The sequence below is a fragment of the Leptopilina heterotoma genome, unplaced genomic scaffold (assembly GCF_015476425.1).
Source record: "Leptopilina heterotoma isolate Lh14 unplaced genomic scaffold, ASM1547642v1 Lhet_510, whole genome shotgun sequence".
Lineage (NCBI taxonomy): Eukaryota > Metazoa > Arthropoda > Insecta > Hymenoptera > Figitidae > Leptopilina > Leptopilina heterotoma.
Window position 1 is genome coordinate 1,108,022 of NW_025111111.1, and position 27,844 is coordinate 1,135,865.

General features: G+C 30.2%; 4 protein-coding genes across 9 annotated transcripts in view; all 4 read right to left on the minus strand.

Moving 5' to 3' along the window:
* LOC122507833 overlaps positions 1–27,844 on the minus strand; it is a 701,895-nt gene that overhangs the window by 555,716 nt on the left and 118,335 nt on the right. For all 6 annotated transcript variants that reach the window (XM_043620759.1, XM_043620763.1, XM_043620764.1 and 3 more), the window contains one exon: positions 2,839–3,159. In XM_043620759.1, coding sequence (XP_043476694.1) covers positions 2,839–2,944 — 106 coding nt within the window. In that variant the 5' untranslated portion in view covers positions 2,945–3,159. The remainder of the gene's footprint in view (positions 1–2,838; positions 3,160–27,844) is intronic.
* On the minus strand, positions 15,455–16,030 carry LOC122507830 (uncharacterized protein K02A2.6-like). The gene has a single exon (XM_043620755.1). The coding sequence runs from the start codon at positions 16,028–16,030 to the stop codon at positions 15,455–15,457; it is 576 nt and encodes a 191-aa protein (XP_043476690.1).
* LOC122507831 lies at positions 16,195–22,826 on the minus strand. Its single transcript, XM_043620756.1, has 6 exons — positions 22,541–22,826; positions 17,616–18,980; positions 17,065–17,532; positions 16,923–17,018; positions 16,594–16,823; positions 16,195–16,518 (listed from the first exon to the last, which is right to left on the minus strand). The coding sequence occupies exons 1-6, from the start codon at positions 22,824–22,826 to the stop codon at positions 16,195–16,197; spliced, it is 2,769 nt and encodes a 922-aa protein (XP_043476691.1).
* On the minus strand, positions 23,680–24,996 carry LOC122507832 (uncharacterized protein F54H12.2-like). Its single transcript, XM_043620757.1, has one exon. The coding sequence runs from the start codon at positions 24,994–24,996 to the stop codon at positions 23,680–23,682; it is 1,317 nt and encodes a 438-aa protein (XP_043476692.1).

Below are 27,844 nucleotides of genomic sequence, written 5' to 3' on the forward strand. Positions count from 1 at the left end.
ATGAGATGGATGTGAAGAGTGACCATATTTATTATTTATATTTGTGAATAGTGATATTTTATTTACGATATTTTTAATTAATTATTAATTATTGTTATTTTTAATGTAAAAAGTTGGCAGAATTGTGATTATGTTTTACAGGACCAATAAATATATTTGAAGGACCAATGCAAATGGAACCATGCGCCATACACACTGCTAGCTATGCAGATTTTGCGGACCAAAGATTCGATTCTTGTAATGCCAGGAAAAATGAAAATGATCCTATTGTCAAAGAAAAGCCTTTAATGCAAGTGGTCACTGATACGAGTCCACATTTTGAATTTTGGAAGAACGCATTACGTAAAATGCGTAGTATGCGTTATGTTTCAAAAACGGATAAGATTCCTTAATCCTATCCTCCATCATTCATTAACTGGATGTACAATTTGGAAGGTTTTTCAGAATTATGGAAGATTTTGAAAACCAAGGGCTTTGAATGTATGAAAACTGGTCATATTAATCAAGATCCCATTGGAAATTTCTTTGGAAGTATTAGGAGTAGTAGGGGTCGAAATATTACTCCAACTTGCTTCCAAACTGAGGGATTTTATAAAGCCCTGTTAATTTCAAACCTTACCTCCAAACACTCTATTGGAGCAAATTGCTTAAATGACAATGCGACACCTTTAGCCTCTTTGGATATTTTGATTTAACACGAAAATTTAAACACAGAAGCCAATGGTAATCGATTATCTGAGTTCGACGAAGCAATTCATCCACAAGAATCATTTCGGGAAAGTTGGTCACCATTACGAATCGCAACTAGAATAAAATCAGCAGGAGAACTAGCTAGGTCTATTCTTACATCATTAAAAAATCTAAATTGTGCTCAATGCAAAAATGTATTTTTCTGTGACAGAAGAAATGAATTCGCTAGTCTTTTAAATGAAAACAATTTGGAAGTAATAAATGTCGCAGCTGCTGATTATTTTAAACGTGGGTTTACTACAGCAGTGAATGTTGTGAATAATCTTCTTCCTAGGATGGCATGGTTACATAATTTACGGGAAACACTTTTTGACTATTTGCGTTTAAAAATAGATTTTGAATGGATCACCTGTCAAGAGCATCGATCATTAATTCCTAAAAGATTTAATGAATGCGTAATATTAAACTGTATTCTACGTGCCTTCACATAAATGGAATTTTGTCAGGTCGCAATATTATAAAAAACTGCAACCGTATATAACGCAAAGCATACGAACATTACTTAGCTTCTAAAAAATTCAAGGAAGCAGTTCAAAATCAGTTCGTATCCAGTGAATTTAAATTAATACAAATTTTAAACTATTTATAAAATATTTTATTAATATAGGTATATTATTATTTCCAGAAAAAGACCCGAGGTTTAAGTTTTAAAGTGAAATTTACCGGAAAAAACCACCAACGTGCAACGAAAATAATTATATAATTTCAAAAAATTGTATATACATTTTATGAGAAAATTAGAAATAATTGTTATACTAGACAATTTTATAATTCCAAATTTATAATGACTCTTGATGAATTTAATTTTGTATATTTGTTATTAATTTCATTAATTCTTTATTAGTTAATTTATGAAAATTTATAATTGTCATTATACATTTTTAATAGTTTTCTTCATTAATGATACTTTATGCAAAACTTGACAAATTTATTTAGTTTTTTTTAAATTAGGTACAATTTATATTGTCAAGGAATATTAAATAAATAAATAAATTACTTTTACCAGAAAAATTATTGTTTAATCTTGTATTCATTATTATAGAATTATATAATTCATTTTATAAATTATTTAATTGTCTTTTTATTCGTTTTTTGATCTAATTAAATAGTTACAATTCAAGAAATTTAAAAATAATTTTTGAATGACAAGGGGAAAATTAGTAAAAATACCTCAACCAGGTGGCTCTCGCGGGGACGCTAAATGTTATTGAAAATTGCATTGAGTGGACCGACTGTGATTAAATTATACTCAAAAGAAAAAAAATGACAAGGAAAATAATTTTGTTTCTATAACATGAAGTTAGTCGACATGCCTGATTTGAAATGGATTCAGTCTACTGTGTGATTCTTGATTAGTTTATGAATTGAAATTATTGTTATGGTCCAATTGGATGCATAAAACAAGAAACATTTAATGAAATACCGAATAAAAATGAATTAATAAGTAGATTTAGCAAAATAATCAGAAGAATCATTAAAAATGAAATGGACCTTTTTAAAACTTGTGTAATAAATTTTTCGCGATAATATGAAAATTTCTCTATCTAAAGGAATCATAATAGAAGCAAAATCAAGCATTGTTGGTTAGTCAAAGAGTATTATAAACGAAATAAAATTTTTTTTCTAAAAAGTGCAAAAATCCCATGTTAATTAAATGGGAAATGTATTGTTATTTAGGCAGGGTTAAACGAAAAGAACAAAATCTATCGTTTTGATGTAAACTCGTATTGTAAACTTTGTAAATCGAAACGTGAGTCCTTATATAATTTTTTGTGTAACTGTTTGTCGTGTAAGCATTTATGTGAGTTTGAGTTTCCTTTGCCTTGCACTTGCGATTTTTTATACTTATTTATTACATCAAAATACATCATTTTGCAAAATATCAGAAATTTCTGTGAATTTTTAATGTGTGCCTGGTTCCTCCTTAAAAGCGTGTGTTAATATATCTTGTAAGTCTATAGTCCTATGATCGTTGAAATTACAACAATGCTTTGAGTTTCTTTGTAGTTTATAAAATATAGTTTCCTAAAAAATTGTATCAATAAATGTTTAGTTTTAAAATTATGTAAGAAATACATATCATCTTACCATTATCCTGAAACTCAAGAGTATGATCAATCCCCACAGCTGAATCAGATGCTATAATGATTATCATCAATCTTAAAATAAGCTCATAAAGTTGTGAAAACTGCATGTCGAAGTTATTATTGGTATTAAGCGGTAATTTATTTATTTAGAATTATGTTTTGAAAGAAAAACATAATATGAGAATAAGTATGACAAAGAAGTTGTAATGTTTACTACAGTCTTCATCATTTCTAATTTTGAATATTGCGACATATTCACACCAGCTTCATAAAATTGAAAGTTGTCTTCTCTTACAATGACAAAAATTTCTTCACGGATAAACTGAAAACAAAAAACAAAATCTAATTGTAATAAACAGTTAGCGAAGTGTTATTATTTTTTATAAGGACAATAATCAGAGGCAACATAGTTGATATTTCAACTGATTTTCTTTTATTTCTTTTTTTAATTTTGAGATATTTTTTACGTTCATTTGACTTTCATTAATAAAAATGAGTCAGAAAGATCTTTAACAACAAAATAAATAAATGTACACTACCGTCGGAAATTATCGGTACGGCTGCACGCACACGGCCCAAAAACATACCAATCTTTAAATCACGATTTTTTTGTAAATACAAATGTCAGAAAATTAACAAATATACCATTCGAAAGATTATTAAATTCTGCGATTAATGATATATAACTGAAAATTTTTATAATTTATACAAAGTTTGCAGCAATCGACCAATTTGACTAAAAAATTTAAAAAATAAAATTTTTTTGAAAATTTTTTCAACTCCTGCAAATTTTTTAAAAATTGAGGAGGTCAATCAAATAACTCGATTTACGCTCGGCTGAAATGTTGTGAAGCCAGTCAGTCGGGTCAAAAGTGAGAAAAATAAAAACTCAAAATTTTGGTTTTTAAAGAACGGCATCTTGTAGATAATAAAAAAATACATCTTTTTTCTCAATGAATTTTTTTTGTAGAGCTAATATTTCTCATATTAAAAAATAAAAACCAAAAAATTTGTGTTTAGAAATTTAATTAAGTTTTAAAATGCAAACGGTCTTTTTGCATGCAAAATGTTAATGAATTCGCTCGGAATTTTTTGTACATACTCATTTGGGTCTGCTGAAAAAGAGAAAGTCATAAAACATTTAAAAATTATTTTTTGTTTAATTGTTTTTTATTATAAACAATGACCTGTCAGCAATAAGGTTATCTTATTTTCGATGAGAAAAAGTATCGAGGGAAGTTTTAAGTTGAACAAACTTCCAGTGAGAAAGTTGTTCTATATTATTCAACGAAGTTTTTCTGAAAATTTCAAATAAATTTGTTTAAAAATAACAAAGTTATTCAATTTTTAAAAACTTCCTGCCGCGTCACGCATACGCCACAAGAGACAGCGCCGAGGACAGCGCCTTAACTTAGGCAATGTGGTGGCAATCTACTAGCAACAGCTATGTTGTTAATTTATTTTAACAATTTTTTTTATGTAAACATGGTTATTTCATTATTTTTTATTTTCCCTTTTTATGTAATTAGTTAAATAAATATTATCATTAATAATATTACAGTAAATAATACAATATTTATACTATTTTCGTTTCTACTTATGTTTTTATTTTACAACAAATTCTTTATTTTTACAATTTTTCAATTCCGCAAAATTTTTAATACTTATAACTTGTATTCAACGCAAATGTGAACATTAATTATTTCTCAACTTAGTTTGAATAAAAGGGTTTAAACACTACAAATAAAATTAAAAGATATTTAATTTTAAAATAATTTTGAAAATAAAACCTTTAAAGGTTCTTCACAATATTTTTTATAACATTTTTAGTCTTTGTCAATAGTTCTAATATAACATTTTAATTATGTAATAAATATTAAGATAATATTTTTTATTGGTAATATTTGCAAAGTATTTAATTTTTAAAATGTTTCTAATTTCAATCAATATTTAATATTGGTAAGTTTTACTTGATGAAAACATAAATATTTTTTTTCTATATACATTATGTTTGTAAGTAACATTAAATTAATGTATTATTAATTAATTTTAAAAACAATAACTTTTAAGTTTAAATAAGTTTTTAAATTAATAATTAATAAAGTTTTTCTATACATTTTCACAGCCTTTTTAATGACTTTTTTATCTTTGGAACAACTGTTTTTATATTTTTAGTATTCTTTGAATAACTTTTCGATGTTTTTGAAATTTGCCTAACTTTCTTTACAGATTTTTGTTTGCTTAAATTGCATTTCGCTGATTTGATGGAAGACTTTCCAATTAAATCATTAAAAAAAATTTTGCCTTTGGGACTCAAATACGCAAATAAAGACTGAACATCTTTAATTTTTTCCTGACTAATTCCTACTGAAGGAGCTCGATCCGTTTTTAACAATTTTTCAAATTGAATATCCGAAGTTAATCTGTACTGAAAAGGGGTGCCTTCATAACTTTTAAATATTTCGAATTCTCCATTCGGAAAATATTTTATTTTTACTGCCTCGCTAATTTTTACATCTTTAGGAATGCTCACGTCATGTGGAAGAAAAACTTCAAAATCACGCACATTTATTTCTGAATCATTAATAAGAATAAATGGCGGATTTTTCGCGGTTTTTATTATTTCAAAATAATCATCGTCTGTTTCGATTATCTCGAATTTCTTTTTCTTCACGCTACATATGCCAAAATTTCGATCGCATGAGCAAAATGAATGCCCACAAACTGGATATACATGACAAATTTCAATTTGAAGTTGTTTAGAAAGTAATGATAAAAATGATAACATTAAATATTTTTTATTTTGCCCACCGCAATTGTCAGAAAATAAATATATTTTGTCATAACAATTAAAACTTAGTTCACGCTGAATGGAGTCAAAAATAAAATTGCACACAGTGTTGGCCCCCTTTTTTAAATTTCCTTCTAAGAAGTTGTACATGTAACTCCGCTTTTGACCACCCAAAACATTGACATTAAAAATGTGCAGCCAAATTAATCTTTTGTAGAACTGATCTGAGACCGGTAGTTTTGGTAGGGGCAAATTTTGACCGAAATCAAATTCCAAGCATAAAACATTATTTTCAGACAGCATAGTTTTTTTCAAAATTTTATGATCCTCAACATTTTTTTTATGTCGGTTCAGTTCCTCATTAATTTCAACGACATATTTGTATTTAAAGCACAAATCGCAAACATCTGTTTTGGGCTTGACAAACGAAAAATTTAAATTATTATTAAAATATTTAAAATAAGTTTTTTTATTTATTGTTGGTGCAGTCCCAAATCTATTTGTATAATATTCAACAAATAAAGCATGCAATTTAGTTAAAGTCAATTCCGAATTTTCAAAATAAAATAATTTTGATTTTTCTATGCAGTAATGAGATCGAGAATGGGGAATACTTAAACAATGTTCATGAATTAGTTTTTTATAATCGTCAGTTAATCGTATGACGTGATTGACATGTCTCCCCGTATTATTTTGAAGCGATTCATCGTTGATAATTTTTTTCTGTATGGTGGTAAATCTTCCTATTTTTATGCTTAACAAATTACATAAAAACTTTTGGCAAACAATGACATAATTTGATAAGGAATGAAATGAATATTCCCACAAAATTTTGCCGTTGGTCTGGAAAGATTTAGTCGAACTTCGATTTTTTCTTGTGATTAGTCCACTTAGCAAGATGTTTTGTGACTTATAGTCACCAGCAGCTTTCCAAAATGAAGTGAAAAATTTTTCTTGTTCGGAATCTTCTATAGATTGAAAACAATTTTTTTGGCAACAATGTTGCACGGGATGAAATTGTTTCGCAGGAATTACTTTTCCAGTAACCGAAATATATTCTTCTCCCTGTTACAACAAGTACATAAAAATATAATTGTTTTCCATAAAAGTTATTATTCACGATAACAAAAATGTTAAAAGAAAACTTTAAAGTAAAAAAAAAACTTAAAAAATATCAAATTTGCTTAATAATATATGAAAAAATCGACTTTTTGTCCTTTAGTGATTCTACACTGAGAAAACGATTTATTTGACTCAAAAAAATTTCGTTTAAATCAATTTAAAAATAACTTTGCTATACAGTCAAAAATTTATATTTAATTGAAACACATAAATTTCGTTCATTTAAAGAAATTATATATTTAATTCAAGCATAAGTTACGGTTTATTTTAAATTTTACAAAATTGACTTTTAAATCAAAAATAAAATTTTTAAACGTATTTTTTGTTGAAACCAAAACAGAAAATATGTTTGAATTAGATATAATTATTCAAACAAATAATATTTTTAATTTAAAGCAGTAGATATTTTATATATATTGGGATTTAAATTTACAAAATTATTTTAATTAAACAAATAAATTTTTTTATTATTAAATAATAATTTAATATTTTTTTTCAATTTTTTTTTTTTTTGAAAATCATCTAAAAAAATTATTTTCGTATTTCATTTAAGTATAATGTTTTCTCAAAGTAATAGAAAAAATAATAAACTACAGAAAAATTATATCTTACCATATTTTTATCAAATTTTCTTTTGTTTTGTTTCCAAAAGTTTTCGTTTCTTGCTCTTTTTCTTCCCCTAACAAGAACACCACTTTCTTCCATTTTTTACGAAAATATAATTTATATATCAGAGTATATAAACTAATTGCACAATAGAAAATTACGACTATTTTATAATAACTTAAAATCAAGAAAATTCAAATGTACGATGACAAAATCAAACGAACACTGGATTCTTATAATTCTAATGAGACTTTGAAATATTGTTAAAACTCTTTGTTGTTCTGTTTATAAACAAAACTGGATAAAAGCATTAAATCACACAAATATATATTGTAATACAAATTAATAATCAAGAAATCAAAAATAACTGATCTCCTAACTAACAACTATAACGTACAATAATATTTATTTATAAATAAATTTATTAAACAACTTTTTAAGATAATTGTTAAAAATTGTTTTTCAATTAAATGTTTTTTAATTTGTAATATTTAATATAATTTCATTTATTACATATCTATTGAATATTATTAATATATTATATTAATATTATTGACAAAGATTAAAAATGTTGTAAAAATGTTTAGAAAAAACATAAAGGTTTTTATTTTTAAAATTACTTTAAAATTAATGTTTTCTAATTGAATTTTAAGCATTTAATTTATTATATTATTAATAATAATATATAATTTTTAGGAGAGGATGAAATAACCATGTTTACATAAAAAAAATTGTTAAAATAAATTAACAACATAGCTGTTGCTAGTAGATTGCCACCACATTGCCTAAGTTAAGGCGCTGTCCTCGGCGCTGTCTCTTGTGGCGTATGCGTGACGCGGCAGGAAGTTTTTAAAAATTGAATAACTTTGTTATTTTTAAACAAATTTATTTGAAATTTTCAGAAAAACTTCGTTGAATAATATAGAACAACTTTCTCACTGGAAGTTTGTTCAACTCAAAACTTCCCTCGATACTTTTTCTCATCGAAAATAAGATAACCTTATTGCTGACAGGTCATTGTTTATAATAAAAAACAATTAAAAAATAATTTTTAAATGTTTTATGACTTTCTCTTTTTCAGCAGACCCAAATGAGTATGTATAAAAAATTCCGAGCGAATTCATTAACATTTTGCATGCAAAAAGACCGTTTGCATTTTAAAACTTAATTAAATTTCTAAACACAAATTTTTTGATTTTTATTTTTTAATATGAGAAATATTAGCTCTACAAAAAAAATTCATTGAGAAAAAAGATGTATTTTTTTATTATCTACAAGATGCCGTTCTTTAAAAACCAAAATTTTGAGTTTTTATTTTTCTCACTTTTGACCCGACTGACTGGCTTCACAACATTTCAGCCGAGCGTAAATCGAGTTATTTGATTGACCTCCTCAATTGTAGAAAACATTTGAAACTTATATAGGTGTGATCATTCAAGTCTTATCTTTAATTTAAGACCAAAAAAGTTCAAAAATCTTAATCGGTTAGCGAGATATCATTATAAACGGCCGAGCATTTTCAGCAAAAAACCGTTCAAAATCGACTAATTCAATGCATTTGTCAGAAAACATGCTCGGACGTTTATAATGATATCTCACGAACCAAATAAGATTTTTAAACTCTTTTGGTCTTAAATTAAAGATGAGACTTGAATAATCACACTTATGTAAGTTTCAAATTTTTTCTACAATTTTTAAAAAATGTGCAGAGGTTGAAAAAATTTCCAAAAAAATGTTATTTTTAAAATTTTTTTGTCAAATTTGTCGATTGCTGCAATCTTTGTATAAATTATAAAAATTTTTAGTTCTGTAGCATTAATCGTAGAATTTAATAATCTTTCGAATGGTATATTTGTTAATTTTCTGACATTTGTATTTACAAAAAAATCGCTATTTAAAGATTGGTATGTTTTTGGGCCTTGCGTGTTCAGGCGTACCGATAATTCCCGACGGTAGTGTATATAAATATTAAAAAAATATTTAATAATGAATTTAATTTAATAAACAGTTTTAACAAATTGCAACAAACTTACAATATGGCGGATTTCACGTCAAATATCCAACCAAAATAAAAATGTTGATTCATTAATCAACATTTTTATTAACATAACAAATATTGGGGATTAATTAATCCCCAATTTTTGTTATGAGTTGTCCTATAGCTTAGAAATTTATTTGCCAAATATTTTTGAATTTTATTAAAAATTATCAGAATGGGGGGGATGAAAGTTTTGAGTTATGATGCAACACGCACTACTTCATTTATTTATTGTATTTAAATGAAACAATGAAAAATAGTTTTCGAAAATAGGTTCTTTAGATTTTTTCATCAGCTTTCGATTGCCGTAATCCATTTTAGAAAAATTTTTGAAAATTAAAGATAAAATTCAAATTTTGTCATCTTCGGGCTCGTTTTTTTATTTTATTTTAATTGTAAAAATCTGAGGTTTTTTTCCAAAAAAAAACTTAATTTTCAGAAAACCGTTTTTTTGTTTTCGAGAAATTAAATATTGAATATAGCGCGTCACGTTAACGAGCGGACACTACGCGCTTCGCCGCATGGTCTAAATCTGCAATTTCCTGTTTAAAGAAGTGTACAGCCCATAGAATTTGTCGAAATTTTGAAAATTTTTTTTAAAACACTCAAAAGTAAATTTTTAAGAAACTTTAGGAAGTACTTTCTTGAATTTCGAATTTTTATTAATATTATTTTAATATTTTAATGCAAATAACAAATAAATGATGACATCAATAGCTTTTCTTCTCATACATTTGGAAAAAATTGGTTTCTACTCGCCATTGTTTAAATCTTATGAGTTTTAACATATGAAAGATAGAAACGATATTTCGACAATAAAAATTTCTATTTTATAATAGAACTTCAGGCGAAAACTTAATGTCCGCCCTTTTGCGAGTTCGCAGAGCGAATTCTCTGGGAAGTCGCTGAAAAGTTGAAATGTTAATTCGCAGCGAATTATCTGGTAGTTATCTGTGATAAGTTCGGAAATTATCACCGATAATTTTAGATAGGTTATGGATGTAAATTTGCTCAAAAAATAAGACAAATATTTGTTAAATATTATAATAAAAGAAAAAAAATTATTTTGCTTATTTTATTAATTCATTATTATTCTAATAATTTTGGAAAGTTATAAACTTTAGAGAAATTTTTTTTTATTGTGAAAAACAATTTGGACGGCCTGGGGATTGAACGCGGGGTTTGACGGACGGAAACGAAAACAAAATAACCAACATAACCAACTGAGCTAAACGACCAACTACTGATACAAAAAAAATCTTTCTCTTAAGTTACATGTGATTTTATTGGTTGACAGAAGAAAGGCAGGTTAATTTAAAAATCTGTTTTTTGCATATCTCGTATAATTAAAATATTTTCATTATTATTGCGAATGATAATTTTAAATCAAAATTTTAAGTATTTAGTATTCAAATAAGACTGATAAAATAAACAAGTTAAATACGATAAAAATAAAAAATGTTGTACACTTTTTTGAAAAAAATGTAATAACCTTGATTCGCCAAAGACAATTTTTATCAATGGTATTAAAATAATCAATTATTTTAAATTTATTTAAAAACGGAAAAAAATTTAATTGCTTTGATTTACCAATTACAATTTTTTACTAAGAAACAGAAACCGTGAAAATTTTCCCCATTTTTTAAAAATAATATAGAGAATTGTATTAAAACGATATAACAGTGTTGCTACAATTTCTGGAAACCTGGAAAACCATGGAAAAATTCTGGTTCCGGCTATAGATACATCCTCACAGATTAAAATGCTTTTTGATTTTTTTAATTAGTTCAGTCAATTAGTCAGTATCGTGGTCGCCGATAGACGGCGTTTTTATGATCATCATTACTTTCCAGTTTTATAATTCAGAATCATTAAAATATTTTCACTTGCAAAAATTTTAATTTGTTGTTAAAATGTAACTGAATATATGGTAAAAATTTTAAAGTCCTTAGTTTCCATGGTTCTTAAAAAGAAAATAAAAAAAAACTCTTAAAAAAACGTCTGTCACACGGGGTGACCCCCTTAAGGTACTACTACACTTTAAAATTTTTAAAAATATTATTTTCTTTTATTGTATTTTTTAACTCCTTATGACTCCAGAAAACACCTCCTAAAGTATTTATAACCAATTGTAAAAAATAAAAGTAAATTTTTCAAAAAATATTCAATTAACGTAAAAAGTAATTGACAAATTAAGTAAGTCTTTAAGGGGATGGTGGGGTCCAGCTTTTTGTTACGACCAATAGAAACACTGGTGCTAATGTATGTAACAGTGTCTGACATAAAAAAATGGTGGGGTTTCAATTTGCAAAAGAATTTTAGATAATTTATGGATGGTCTCTATCGATACATATAAGTTTAAACGCGTTTTTCTCAAAATAACGTTTTCTCAAATTGCGGACAGTTTATTTCTGAATCTACTGAACCGATTTTAATAAATAATAAATTTACCAGAAAATGGTCAAAAAATTAAAAAAAAACATTTTTCCACACTCAAAAAAAATACTGAAAAACATAGTGTATTTTAATAAAAATTATTTAAACCTCTGCTATTTTTTTATTTTAGTCCATTTTTTATTAATGTTGGTAGATTTATATGCAATACACCTTCCTTTTTAAAAAGCAATTTGGTTTTTTTGTTTCCGATTTATCAATCTTGAGATAAACTGTCCGCAATTGGACAACTAACATTTTGGAGTTTCGATCTGTATGCTGTCTGCAGATTATGATATTAAATAAAAATTAAAAACAAACCATTATTTTTATTCTCCAAATATGTACTAATATAGGCAAAAAAGTTTTTTAAATATTTATAATAAAAGACCTAAGAAATTTTTTTTTTAATTTGGTCTTTTAAGAGCCTTTCAAAGTGTAGAGAGTACCTTAAGAGTAAAAAATTATCAAAATAAACATTGCACATTTGAATTGAAATTTATTTTTAATTTTAATTTTTTTTAGGTCAAAAAAATTTTTTTTAAATGCTAATTTTCAATCAAAAGAGCATGAAAAAACCCTTCAAAACTATACTTCGCAAAATTTGTACGTTTAATTGTTTAAGAGTAAAAAATTATTAAAATAAACATTGCACATTTAAATTCAAATTTATTTTCAATTTTTATTTTTTTAGGTCAAAAAATTTTTTTTGTCAAAATGCTTATTTCCAATCGAAAGAGCATGAAAAAACCTTTCAAAACGTTACTTGGCCAAATTTTTACGTTTAATTGATAAAGAGTTAAAAATTATCAAAATGAACATTACACATTTAAATTAAAATTTATTTTTAATTTTGATTTTTTTGTCAAAAAATTTTTTTTTTAATGTTAGATCTCTAATCTAATATTAAAAGAGATCTCTCTCTAATCTCTTTTGACCAATGTAAAGACAAAAGTTAAACTGGGTGTCTATTATTTTCGTTTAACAAAATTTACGTTGTTTTCCTAGCTTTGTCCAAATTTTTTTAAGTGCATCTATTCTCATCAGATTTAAATTTGCTTGATTTTAACCATAAATAAAGCTACAAATGGCGGACGGCGTACGGGTTTTTATTTCTACTAATACATTTAACTGGGTTTCTGTACCAATCCTGAAAAAAGGGAAATATCCAGGAATTTAATTTGACCGGGAAAAACTGGGAATAAGCCGGGAATTTTCTTATCAAATTTAAAAAAGTTTGCTTACATTAATTCGTTTTTAAAAAATTGCTTTTTACTTTAATTTTTATTGATGTAATCATTATAATAATTATACAATTAGTTCAAATTAAACTCTACTAAAACTCCAAAAATTGGTGAAAACTTTGAATTAATTTTTAATACATTATGCGCGTGCGTTATAGTGATAGAACACTACTGCGTATGCGTTATAGAACACTACTGCGCATGCCTGACATTGGTAGAACACTACTGCACATGACTGACATTGACAGAACACTACTGCGCATGCGTTATAGTGATAGAACACTACTGCGCATGCTTGATACTGATAGAACACTACTGCGCATGCGTTATAGTGATAGAACACTACTGTGCATGCGTGATACTGATAGAACACTACTGCGCATGCGTTATAGTAATAGAACACTACTGCGCATGCGTATATGTATGTACAATGAGTATATGTAGTATCGTATACTATGAATAAATGATAAAAGTCGAACGACCGAACAATGAAGTACGGAAGTACACGAACGACGGACGACAAAACAAATTAGGTGAAATAAAGTTTCGGCAAAACGAAAATTATGTTAAATAATCTTTCTGACAAATAAACATTCGGCTGAATGCTACTTCGAGGTAAGTGAATTTCTGTTAAATAAACATTAGAGCAAATAGGATATAGTTTATATGACAATTCTGTAAAAAGGAAATACTGGTAAATAATTATTCCAGACAATGGTAATTATAACTAATGTCATTTCAATTAAATTAAATTTATAACTCATTACATTTAGAGCAATTGATATTTAGGTTAAAAAACATTTGGAATAAAAAAATGTTAATTAATGATTTTAAAAAATAGGAATAATAACAGATGAAATATCGGAAAATCGAAAATTAGTCCAAACAATTAATTGAACAAATGAAAATAATGTCAAATGTTTCTTCGGGCTAACGAAATCTCTATTAAATAATATATCTGCAAAATAAAAATTAGAGCTAATGAATCATCGGGAAAATTAAAATTAGATTAAATAATTATTCTAATAAATATAGCTTATGGCAACTGGTGATTCGGCAAAGTGAATTTCGGTTACTTGTTATTATGTCAAATGGGATTTGTAGAAGATTGATGCGTCCCAAAATTTAAAGTTTTTTAAAAATAAAGGAAAAAATCCAAACAAAATAACAGCACAATATAAAGTAAAAAATTGTTTATAAATTCTATTTGTCAATTACGAATTTTAATTAAAATTGAAACTTTTTAAATTTTTAGAAAATAAATTAAAAAATTTTACTCAAAAAAATGTTCTGTTACATTTATTTATTAATTTCTTTTAAATAATTCGAAAACATCAATAATTTGTTTTTCAAATAAATATTTTATTATTATTCTTCTTCCATATGAATTAAGATTTTCAAAAATTTCAAATTCAAACATTTTTGAAATTACACAACTTATAAAAAATTGTTTTAAAACATGAAGAAATCGATCACTCCGAGTCTTCCGCTCGGAGCAATAGATAACTTCATGTTTAATAAGAGTTAAAGATGACCGAGTGATAAAATCATTATTTTATATTTGTTGTGTTCAAGGAAAATCACTTTAAGTAAATTTAATGGTTGTTTATTAGAAAGTTTAATGTTACAATTACATGTTAAAGGAAATGATTGAATTGTTTAAATAGTTCTCCACATGACACCGCAGTAAAGTCTCTCGCTCGTACTTTCACGAGCCACTGACTGGAACTGGCAACACTCAAAGGTTAGGCACTCCAGATGACGCAACAAGATACATGACGCGAAGATAAGTTTAAATTTGAATACACAACATTCCTCCCGTGAAAGAAAATAAAACAAAAGGTCTTTAAAAATGTAAACGGTCTGGTTTATGTCGTATCCTTGTCGATCTGCGCACTGGTGTCTGCAAGCCACTGTTCTGCTGATCACTGCATCTTGATTCAACTGTAGATTGATGTCCACGATGTATTGAAGGAGATACCAGATTCGGTATTGATGGAGTTAGAGATCTAGCAATTAATTCAGTGTTCTCGTTACTTTGATTATCATAAAAATGGACTTTTCGTTGAAAAATCTTGTTGTCATCTGCTTGAAGGTTGGGTTTAAATTTTAAAGAAGGTCCTCTAATTTGATCAACGTGACGTTTCAAGGATTTGTTTTCAAATTCAATTTCGTAATGTGAATCTCCTAGTCTGGTGATGATTGTACCGTATAACCATTTTTCCATTTTTGGGTTTCCAGATAAGAAATAGACTGGTTGAGATGGGGTGAACTCTCTGAACGATGAATTGAATGAAGCTTGCTGTTTTTCAATAATTTTGGTGTTGACAACCTCCGGTCTGACGAGATCCAGCTTAGTCCTGATGTTTCGACCCAGGAATAGTTAAGCAGGAGATTGATTCGTAGTCGAGTGAGGAGCTTTGCGATAATGTTGTAAAAATGTGTTGAGATTCGATTTGAGCGTTGCTGGTGTAGAAGACAAAGACTGTAAAGCATCCTTGACCGTTTCCACGTAGCGTTCTGCTTGTCCATTTGTAGACGGATGATATGGAGCTGTCAATTTATGATATTTCACTCTCACTGACTCCATGTGGATTTTAAATTCATCTGATGTAAATTGAGGTCCGTTGTCGGAAACTACTGTGATAGGAACTCCATATGTTGCAAACAGTTTATCGAGAATTGCGATGGTTGCTGAAGATGTCGTAGAATTAGTGACTATAACCTCCAGCCACTTACTAAATGCGTCGACGACAATCAACAACATAGATCCACAGACTGGACCTGCGTAATCGATGTGGATTCGTTCCCAAGGAGCTTTAGGATATTCCCAATAATGGCTGCGAAATTTTGGAGGAGCATGTGCGTGTCGAGCACATTCTGAACATAATTTGGCGATTTGTTCGATGTCTTTATCGATTCCTGGCCAGTAGACGAATGATCTGGCAATTCCTTTCATTTTTACTATTCCTAAATGTGCTGCATGGAGATCTGCCAAGATTGGTTCGCGGAGAGATTCCGGGATGATAACTCGATGTTCAAAGATTAAACAGCCTGATGAGAGAGAGTGACTTCTGGAGCTTTGTAACCATGTCGTTTAAGATCGTTACCAGTTTCAAGAAGTTAAACAATTTTACCAAGAATTGAATCCTTTTTAGTTTCTTTGGCGATGCTTTCAGCGCGTACTGGAAGCTGCTTGATCTGACAAATCATGAATTCGCTAAATTCGTCATGACTTTCCTCCCTGACAGAGAGTTTGTGAATTGAGTTTGCTTCTTCAGTTCCAGGTAACGGTGCACGTGAGCAGTAATCGGCATTTGCATTTTCCTTTGTCGGTTTGAAAATGACATCGTAATTGAAGTGCGACATGTAATCTGCGTAATTCACCATGCGACTGATGCACAAAACTGGTAGAGACTTCGCTGGATGAAGAATCTGCGTGAGGGGCTTGTGGTCCGTAATGAGTGTAAAATGACGAGCATACAGCTAATAAAAGAATTTCTGAACGGCCCAGACGATTGCCAATGCTTCTTTGTCGATTTGTGGGTAACGTTGTTCGGTTTCACTCATTGTGCGGCTGGCGTAAAAAATTCGACGCTCTCGTCCATCAGGAAGTCGATGTGAGAGAACTGCCCCGAGTCCTGTTTTGCTAGCATCAGTTGCGAGCAGCAAAGGCAACGATGGATCATACTGCATGAGAACCTGTGGTGAAATCAAAGCGTTTTTAATTGTCTCGTAGGCTCTGTTAGCTTCTGGAGTCCAAACAAATTCGTTTCCTTTGAGGATGTTTCGAAGGGGTCGATCTTATGTTTACAAGCTTGGAATGAACGAATTGTAGTAAGTTGCATTACCCAGAAATAGTTGAAGTTGTTCTGGAGTTGTTGGTTTAGGAGCATCGAATTGCCTCAATGTGCTTGTCCGATTTATGAACGCCATTAGCGTCGATCCTGTGCCCCAAAAATTCAATCGATGTGGAAACAAAGATACACTTACTTCGATTAAGATGTAGACCATGAGATCTCAATCGGCTGAGTAATTCATCCAAAACTTTTAGCATGTCCTCAAAATCCTCTCCATAGGCAAGAATGTCGTCGAAGAAAACACGAACCTTTTCAAGGTAACGAACAACTTCCTCTATTCGTCTTTGCCAGATTGCTGGAATATTTGCTGCACCGTAGACGGCTCGCTTAGGTCGAATCAGTCCATGTTTTGGTGTGTTTAGCGTGAGAGCGTGACTGAACTCATCGTCAGCCGGGAGATGCAAATATGCGTCGGTAATATCCAGGTGGCAGAAAAATTTGGCACCATTCATTCCAAGGAGAATGTGTTCTGTTTTCGGAATCGGATGTTCGTCTATTATAATTTGCGGATTTAACGTTGACTTGTAATTACCCGTGATTCGAATACCGCCGTTTTTTCGAGCAACGACGTGTGTGGGAGAAGCCCATTCAGCATAGTCAACTTTTACATAAAGTCCCGAAGCGAGTTTTTTTCTATTTCTTTCGAATAAGAGTCTCGTAACGCGTGTGGAATTTCGCGAGCACGAGAAAAGACCGGTCGGGCATCGGGCTTGAAATGAACAGACACTTGTGGACCTTTAAGTTTTCCTGGATTTGTGCTAAATATATCGTCGAAACGATATAAAAGTTGATTTAAACGATCCGATTGATTTTTGGTAAGTTCGGGAGTCGACGCTTTAACCGTGCACACTTTACTATCACGTGAGAATAGTTTATGAAAATCGATTTCCGACACAAATTCTGTTATCCACTCGCGACCGAATAATGAATCGAAATCATCCTCAACAACATGCACGACAAGTTGTTTAGAACTTCCACCGACTGTAACATTGACTGATATTTTACCCGCACTCTTTATCAAATGACTAGTGTAACTTGAAAATTGACGGTCTGATTTTTGTAACACGTAATTACGTTTGAATGATCTCAGCGTTTTGAGACTTATTATTCCACACGGTGCTCCTGTGTCGAGTTCCATTTGTATGGGGGAGTTATCGAGAAAGACTTGAATAAACTGTTTTTCACTAGATTTAAAAGAACTAATATCTTCTATTTTATTGAAGCACTGCACAATATCAATGTGATCAGCTGGTTGATTTACTGACTTTGAGTTTGAGGTTAAGGTTAAGGGTTTTTTTGAACGACACACACGAGACAAGTGACCTTTTTTTCCACATGTATGACACACTGCGTCTTTATATTTACAATCTTTTCGCGCGTGATTGCCACTACAACCGTTACACGAATTATCGGATTGACTTGATTTGTGTTGATCGCTTTGTTGACTGCGATTTCGAGATAAAGATCTGTTGCGCGGTTTGTTGTTTTTTATTCGCGACGGTGTGTACCCGAGTTTATTTTTCAGGTTCTGGTTTCGTGTTGCTTCGAGGGAATTCGTGACTTCGTACGCTGCCAAGAAAGTGGCGGGCTTTTTCGCGATAATTTCGTCACACATTTCACGAGACTCCAATCCGTGGAGAAGTTGTTCAATTAGCATGCGATCGAGAAACTCACCATATTCACAATAGGCGGCGCCTTGTTTCAGGCGAAGTGCGAAGTTTGCCACTGTTTCGCCTTTCGATTGGCAAATTTGTCTGTACCTAATGCTCTCGGCGTATTTATTTCGTTGACTGTCGAAATGATCCGTAAGAGTTTTTTTAATATTTGCGTACGAAATACTTTCAGGCAACTCTGGAGAAACGAGAAATTTCAAAGCGTTGTTCAATTCTGATCCCATGTGAACACGAGCATAATTAGCATGTGATTCCACTGGAATTTGACTCAATTGCAGAGCCCAATCAAAACGCTTAAAATAATCCGCTATAGTCGTTCTTTGCGAAGAACGAAACTCGGTGATCGAGAAAGATGGGGGTTTCGGTGTGTCGTTTCCTTGAAAATTTTAGGAGGAGGCTCAGAGAGCCGCGGTAAATGCTTCAGTCAGGTTTTTCAATAATTCCTCTGACGCCATTTTTTCTTCCCGTTTACTTTTCACAAAATACACTTGTATTATCACACTTCTGACACCAATTGTTGTGTTCAAGGAAAATCACTTTAAGTAAATTTAATGGTTGTTTATTAGAAAGTTTAATGTTACAATTACATGTTAAAAGAAATGATTGAATTGTTTAAATAGTTCTCGACATGACACCGCAGTAAAGTCTCTCGCTCGTACTTTCACGAGCCACTGACTGGAACTGGCAACACTCAAAGGTTAGGCACTCCAGATGACGCGACAAGATACATGACGCGAAGATAAGTTTAAATTTAAATACACAACAATATTATAAAGAAAATTGTTACTGTAGGTAACTTCTTCAAAATTATTTTTATCATTTTGATTAAATTATTATTTTCTGAAATTTTTAATTAATATTTATGAAAATAATTCAATTAAAAAAAAATTCTTATTTATGAAAATAATGGAATTATTGCGAATTACAGAGAAAGAAAAAAAATTTGGTCGAAAATTGTTCCAGTTACGAATTTTTTTTGGCTTTTTTACATTTTTTGGTTTTATGAAAAGGGCGGGTGAGAAAGCTGGCAATTAAAAGATTATTAAAAAGAATTTCGCAGTAGTCACCATTTAAAGAGCAATATTTCCTCTTTAATTTCTGACATTGAAAAAAAAATTTGGTCGAAAATTATTTGAGTTATGAATTTTTTTTTTGTAATTTTTCAAAGAATGACGCTAAAAACACCTGTTTTTTAGCCCATTTTTCGGACCGCGAATTTTTAAATCAAACATATTCTAAAATGCGCCGTATAAAGGGATATTATTTTAATAACCATTTTGAGTGGAGCATATCCTTTGTTTTTGGGGTATAGTGTTAAAATGGGGGTTTAGAGGGGTTAAAAGGGGTTAAAATACCAAAAATTAAATATGCTCAGATTCGCTGGAAATTGGTTACTCGGGGGGTTTCGGGGTCGCTGATTACCAATCCAATGTCAGTTTTTTAAAATTCAAAATGGTTGATCCGAAATGGCGGAAGACATTTTCAAAAATTTATTGGATTCACTTGAAACTTGTTACTCAAGGGTTTTCGGGGTCGCTGATTACGAATCCGAAATTACATTTTAAAAATTCAAAATGGCGAATCTAATATGGCGGACATTTTCAAAAATTCATTGGATTCACTTGGAACTTATTAAAAATAAATAATTAATTAAAAATAACGTGGAACTTATTAAACTTATTACTCAGAGGTTCTTTGGGTCTCTGATTACGAATCCGATTTCAGATTTTAAAATTTCAAAATGGCGGATCCAATATGGCGGACGACATTTATGAAAATTCATCGGATTCACTTGAAACTTGTTACTCAGGAGTTTTCGGGGCCGCTGATTACGAATCTAGCATCAGATTTTTAAAATTCAATGTAGTGTTTTCAATATGGCGGGCGCCATTTTTAAAAATTCCTCGAATTCACTTGAAACTTGTAACTCAGGGGTTTTCGGGGTCGCTGATAACGAATCCGATATCAGATGTAAAAAATTTAAAATGGCGAATCTAATATGGCAGGCGCCATTTTAAAAAATTTATCAGAATAACTTAAAATTTGTTACTTGGGGTTCATTGATGTCGTAGATTAAAAATGTAATATCAGTTGGGTAAGACTCCGTCAAAAAATTATAATTTGCATGCGGTTTTCGGACTATTCTGCAATTTGGAGAAGTTGTTATATTTGATGACAAAAATAAGTGTACCAAAAGTTTTTTAAAAATTTTCAAAATTGTAAAAGTTACGCCATTTTGAATTTTTTTATAAGATTTTTTTTAAATGTGAATATTTCCGAATCAATATAATGGATTTTAATCAAATTTAAATATGTTATACTTAAAATCATGTCCTTTCAGAATTTTTCAAAAGAAATTTTTTTTTACAAAAAAGTATAAAAAAAAATTTTGAATCCATTTATTAAGCACGGGACCGATTTTTGAGTATTTCTCGATATATAATAAAATATTTCTTATAATTTCACCTTTCATTTAAAAAAAACGATGGAGACTTTAATAGTTTTCGAGATATTGCAATTTTTGTGAAAGCGCGAAAAACGTTTCAGTGCCAGCGCAGTATCTTTTACCCGGGACGCCTCATAGTGGGATTTTTTTACACTTTACTCTTCAAAATTATCTAGAGCCTACTAATTTTATTGGATTTTGATGTTCTTGGTTTCAAATCAAAGGGGATAAAATTTCTAAGAGATCCCTTGAAACCGATTTTTGAATTTTAAATTGTTTATTTATTTTTCTGTTACTCAAAGTTAACAATTTACAATATTTATGTAAAAAATACTGTTTATTTTTTATTTTTCCATTGCACAAGATCGAAATCAATTTAAATTAGTCTAGTATGACCACTTGACAAATAATAATGCATAATACAGTTTATTTAGATTGTTAAAAAAACAATTTTAATTAACAAATACATAACTTTAGTCTTTTTTTGAATTGTTTTTTTTGTTGACAAATTTATGTTTATTTAAGTAATGTATGTCTATTTTGTAAAAAAAATGATTTTAAAGTTAATAATTCTCATTGTTATTAATAATTATATAACCAATAATCTATTTTCTTTTGCATTTATAAACATTTCTAGCATTTTTTAAACTTAAAATGTTTATATCATTTGTACATTCTTTCAAAAACTTTAAAAAATTTATTGGCTTAAACAATTACACTTGTTATTAACAAATTATTAACTTTAAAATAATTTTTTTTACAAAATGTAAGTAGAGTGGCTCAGCAATGGTTCACGAATCTGATTGGTTAGGGGGCGTGGCTTATTTATAGTTCACGAATCTGATTGGTTAAGGGGGCGTGGCTTATTTATAGTTCACGAATCTGGTTGGTCGAGAGGGTGTGGCTAAGGGGCGGGGATGAGCGTATGTGTAGGAATAGTTCAGAGCTGTGATTGGTTGAATTATGGTTCATGGATCTGATTGGTCGAGAGAGTGTGGCTAAGGGGGAGGGATTAAACGCCCGGTGAGGAATAGTTCAGAGCCGTGATTGGTTGAATTATGGTTCATGGATCTGATTGGATGTGGGTGTGTCTTGAAAAAATAGAAAGTAGTGAGTCAAAGATGGAGTCGGAAAAGTGGAGGTGAAAATTAAAGTGTAACGAAATAAAATACGTAAATTTCAAAAAGGTAAGTTTATTGTACTACTAATTAAATCTATATTACATATTAAGAGAATAAAATTATAAAGTGTATTTTATGAATTATGTGTAATACATGATGTTGTACATGTTTGATGTGTATGTGTGTGTGATGTAGAAGTATGGTTACAATTATGTTTAATTTTTAATGTTTTTTAAAAATTAGAAGCTATATAATCATTTTTTAATAAATTATTTGTAAAAAGTAAGTTAAAGTCGAGAAGAGAATAGTTAAAAGACATATAATAAAGAAACATAATACAAAATTGGCCACAAACAGTCGAAGAGGTACTTTGATATTGTGTTGTGTTCCATCTGAAAAAAGCGCAGTTTCTTCGTAAACAATCCAGATGTTGAGGAACAAAAGGCGGTAGACCATAGCTGTCGAAGTACGTTCCTCGGCCGTCCTTGCTGATGTGTATAGCGACCCAGTGGGTACCAGGTTTAGTGTGGTCATCGGTATTAATAACAATTGCAGACGGTCTTGTCAAAAAATGAGGTATTTTATCAGCAGGATAAACTCCAACGGAATGGTTGTTTATGAGACGTAGACACTGTAGTATTTGTAGACTGTTCATTCTTTGATGTATCAATATCCTCGTAATTGGCGTAAGTAGGAGTTGCGGTAGTTGTAGTCGACACTGGTAAGATTTGAAATGAGGTATCTTGACTATTTTTTACAACCTCTGGAATATAATGAAGAGGTGGTGTTGAGGATACTTCGTTGATAATTTTTAATTTTTTAGAACTGTTGTTACAAATAGATCAAATAACATCAAATACATCTTTTCTGTATTTTTCAATCCAGCGTTTAAGCTTTCTAGCGTTATTAAGAGAACAAATAAAATATTCTTCTTTCTTTACACCGTGGTGAAAACAGTAGGCACGACTATCTGGTAGTACCTTGAAGGAAGGACAAGATAAATTTTCGACATTAATAACTTGTCTACTTATGATTTGTTGTAAAACTTTAATCTTGTCTCGGCCTTTTACGTAAATGTTTCTGGATGTTCTTGCTACTTCACGTAAATTGGCATAAATATGTTTCATAGGTACATCACCATCGAACCATTCAATACCATGATAAAAACACGAAAGCCAATTATTTTGTTGTTTAATGTTGGATGGTAGATCCGAAAATAAGTGTGGTGGTGCAACAATCCAATGTCCAAAAAATTTACGATCCAATGCAATAACAGCTACTTCTTTGATCATAAAATTATCCTCTATATCAAGAAATCCTTGTATGTCTATAACGTAGTCGACCATTTTAAAAACGATCACGAATTTGTATTTTTGTAGAAACTTTTTTCACTTTTGTACCCGACTAGTGTTGTGTGTTCTTTAAAAAGAAAAAGTATACTGAGTTCTGCCTTATATATAGGTTCTGATATAACTGTATTCCCCTTCTCTTCACATTTCCAAAATGTCTTAAGCTCCAAAATCTGTTATAACCTGTCTAGATGCATCAATTTTTAGAACGTTGTCGTATTCGGCATATACAATACAATTAATAGTTTCTTGTAGCATTTCTTCAAAACGTAGTTCTATTCTTAAAGCTCCATGTTTTATAAGATTCCAATGAGAGAAACAATGAGCAGAGAGATCAGGTGTAAGATCAAAGGCAAAAAGGCAGTATCCATTTGCGTAGTCGAAACGATTAATATTATTTCCTTCGTTAAGAAAATGAATACCAGTCCCAGTAAATAAAGTTTGGTAAGCTTCAACATAAAGTTTATCTTTTGAAAAGTCTGTTAATAGTGGTTTAGAAGGTATTTGCATTCCGTCTACGTAGAGTGAAAAGTGGTTGATTTGATAATGTTTAAAGTTGAAAGGGTTTTTATTTCGAGAGCCGTTAAAAGCTGTATTATCGACGAATCCTATAATAATCCTTTTAGGTAGTTGACCAAGTATAACATTATCAAAAGTTTCACTGTGAATACCAGCGTGAAGTGACAAGGCCTTTACCTCTACTCTAGTTATAGGATATTTAGCGGTACCACTAGAGAGAGTCTTGGCATGACCAATTAAAACCCCAGGACTAATTTTTGCTCTACGTACAAGTAAAGAAGCTTCTTCGATGTGTAAGGGAGATACTCCTGTGGGGTCTATTAAACAAAAGGCATCTTTTGAGCGAACAAGTCGTAGTCGTAATTCCACACCGTTAAGTAAAAATTTATCTTGATTAAAAACATCACAATGTAAATGTCCGACCATGTCAATTATTCTAGAATCACTTAGATATTTTCGACGTTCAACTAAACCTTTATTTTCATCACCAAATTCTTCCATTTTACCAGCAGTGTCGTTAGACCATAACGAAGATGTAAGATGAGTGGTTTTTGCTACGTTATTGTAGTTGAGTAAAGTTTCAATGTAGGCTCTATATGCATAAGCGTTATTTGGTGGTGAGACAAGTTTTTGGTTAAAGTAGACATCAATCTGGTTGAACATAGAATGTAATAAATTATTTACTGGGCCTATTTTACTTATGTTGTCGGCATTTTCTGCAGTTCTTGCTGGTACAATTAAACGAACTTTGAGACTGATCATAGTATGAGGAAGATCGATATATTCATCTCCGTGACCAGGAACGACGAATTCTATCGGTGAGTCATCTGTAAGGAATGAAACAGGTTTGTAGTACACCCATTGTGAACTTTCTATAGCTGTTTGAGTTGGTTGTAAAGTAAAAAGATCCAATTCTGATTTTAAACATTCACAAGAATGAGAATGTAAGAAAGACATTTTATTTAAAAGTTCTTAAACTTTACCAAAAATATCAACTTTTGTTCTTCTTTTTGTTTTATATTTTTTAAATTTTTTGGCTTCTTTTTATTTTTTCTGGTTTTTTTCCCTTTCTTCTTTTGTTTTTTAAGAATTTTCTTTTTATGATTCAGATTTTTTTAAATCTTTTTCTTTGTTGAATGTTTTGGACTGTCGATGTGTAGTATGCTACGGTTTGCTAGTAACTGAGCAGGTGGTGATAATCCAATATATTTATAACCAGATCCGTTCATAATGTTTTCTACTTTTTCCATTGCTCGTCGTTTTAAATTTCCTCTAGATTCTTGAAATCATTGTTTCATTGCTTCTTTAAAAGGGACTTTATTTTCAACGTCGTCAATCACTTTGAGCCTCGTATTAAATACTTCTCTACCAACAGCTCTTGCTCCACGCGCTAAGAGTGGTAAAACACGTCGAAATAATCCACCAAGGAAACTACTAATTCCGTGACCTCTTTGATAAGGTGATCCAACATATACTTGCGATACACCACCTCTGCCGACTTGTGAAGTGTAATAATTTTCGTAAATAGACATTTTTCAGAGTTCCTGTTTAGTTGATTTTTTTAAAATGAAGTGTCACAGTCAATGAACCAGATTCAAATGGTATAGAAAGTCCCAAGTTGTCTCTTATATCGATTTCTATTGTCCTAAATGTTGTGTTTAAAACAGGTATGTAATTAGGAGTTGAAAATTGAGTCACTTGAGTTGACCCAAAAATATAGTTTTTGGTGTCTACAGGTACAACTCGTAATAAAGGTGCTTTAACATCACCCGTAATTCTTGGTTCACATACGTCACAATAAACGAATAACTGTTGAGGTATTCCATATGAAAGGCTTGGAGGTTGACACGCTCTCTGTGTATGTAGAGGTATGAGTTCTAAAGGTTCAAAACCCAATATTTTTGAAATTTTTCTGCTGATTACTAGAAAATGACGTCCAGGTATGACACATTTCTCAGTACAGGTTTTTTTAGTAGTACATAACGATTATTGTTATCATCATATTCAAATTGAAAGTGTTCCTAAAGAGAAGGTGTATTGTTTATAGCATATAAAAGACTTTGAATATCTTTGTAAATACCTGGAGGAAAAAAAGATACTAAAGGTTTTAACCATTCTCTATGAAGTATTTCGTAACCAGTGTTGACATTATTATTGATAGAGTGGCACTTATCAAATGTAAAACTCTTTTTTAGAATTTTTAATGGTAGAGAGTATTTTTCTAAAACTGATAAGCCATTAAATTCCTTATTATCGGATAAATTGAAAAACTCATATTTTTCTTTTGGTTTATCTAATTTACCTTTTTGGATTGATAAAAGCACAATTCTATTTTCTAGTTAAAATTCAGTACGTACATGAAGAAATGATCGTGGGAATTGAATTTCAGTGATGGCTACAACCCATTTTCATTGTAAACGTATTTCTTGTGGTAGCTGCGTAGTGAAATTTGTAATGGTGTTATTAGGAAAATATTTCATACTACTATCACTAGGTAGTAGAATATAAAACTGGTCGTGGTTCATTCTAAAGATTTTATGGCAGAAAACGGAATCCAAGAATTAAATTTAGCCGGATAACCAGCCCACTTTACATAAGCTTCTTTTCTTAAACCTCTTCCGCGGGTATGTATTATTTTTTTAACAATAAACTCGTCATTGTTTAAGTCTTTATTTTTAACATCAGCTAATTCTTGTTCGTAGAAAACACCATCAATTTTTTCTCCAGATAGATCCTCTAGTTCATAAACAGTGGGTGAATATTCTCTCCAATTTATAACACGCGTTATAACAAATAATTCTTTTGTCCATCCAGCTTCATAACCTTTCTCAAAGGTTCCTCTAGCACGACTGACACGTACCAAATCGCCAACGCTGTATTTACATCTTTTTTTAGCATATCTCTGTATCGGGAAGCGTTTTCGAATATTTTCACGTGCTATTGACGAGTTGTAGAATGTAACATCTGAAGGACACATATTTATGCTAGAATGATGTGCATTATTGTAAGCAGTAACTAAATCTTGTAAGACATCTAAATAACAATGTGTATTTTTATGTGTAAAATATCGCCACATACGTTCTTTTAAGGTTCTGTTGAAACGTTCTACAACAGCTGCTTTTACAGTTGGATCTCTAGCAACTCGAAATTTTATATTCTTCTCTATTAAAAATTTCTGAAAAGATGCACCGACAAATTCTTTTCCCTTATCTGTTTGAAGACATAACGGTATACGATTTTTATTATTTCGGAGAATTCGTTGAAAGCCATTTTTTACTTCTGACACTGTTTTATTGTGTAATGGTTCAACCCAGGCAAACTTACTTAGTACATCGATTACAACTAGAAGATAAGCATAATTTTTGTTCGTTTTTTTTAAAGCTTGTAAATCCACCAAGTCAGCCTCCCATAAACTGTCAATAGTGTCAACATTATAGAAAGCTCTAGGAAAAAAAGCTTAGAAAAAGCTTAGAAAAGCTTAGAAAAGAAAGCTCTTTTTCTTGTAGGTCTATGTAAATTATAAGCATCTTGTCCTTTTAGCCAATCTACAACATTTTGTTTATTTGCTTTACCGTGTACTAATTTTACAATTTTATTTGCCCCAGAGTATGAAGCAGGGTGTAATGGATCGTAATATATTTCATGCAAATTCTCCATTTTATATTCTAATCAAAAGAAAAAGGTAACCAACTAACTTTTACAATTTTTTTAATTTTTCCTTCTTTGTTATCAGACCCTGTAGAATCGTCGTCAGTAATAATGTCTTCTTTCGATTTTAAATTTTTTGATTTAGTTGTTACTTTTT

Coding starts and splice junctions, on each gene's coding strand:
- LOC122507830 (XM_043620755.1), bottom strand. CDS start 16,030: ATGAAAGGAATTGCCAGATCATTCGTCTACTGGCCAGGAATCGATAAA.
- LOC122507831 (XM_043620756.1), bottom strand. CDS start 22,826: ATGAACAGTCTACAAATACTACAGTGTCTACGTCTCATAAACAACCAT. Junction 17,019..17,064: donor TGGTCTACATCTTAATCGAA/GTAAGTGTATCT, acceptor TTTGGGGCACAG/GATCGACGCTAATGGCGTTC. Junction 16,519..16,593: donor AAATCGACAAAGAAGCATTG/GCAATCGTCTGG, acceptor ACGGACCACAAG/CCCCTCACGCAGATTCTTCA.
- LOC122507832 (XM_043620757.1), bottom strand. CDS start 24,996: ATGTCTTTCTTACATTCTCATTCTTGTGAATGTTTAAAATCAGAATTG.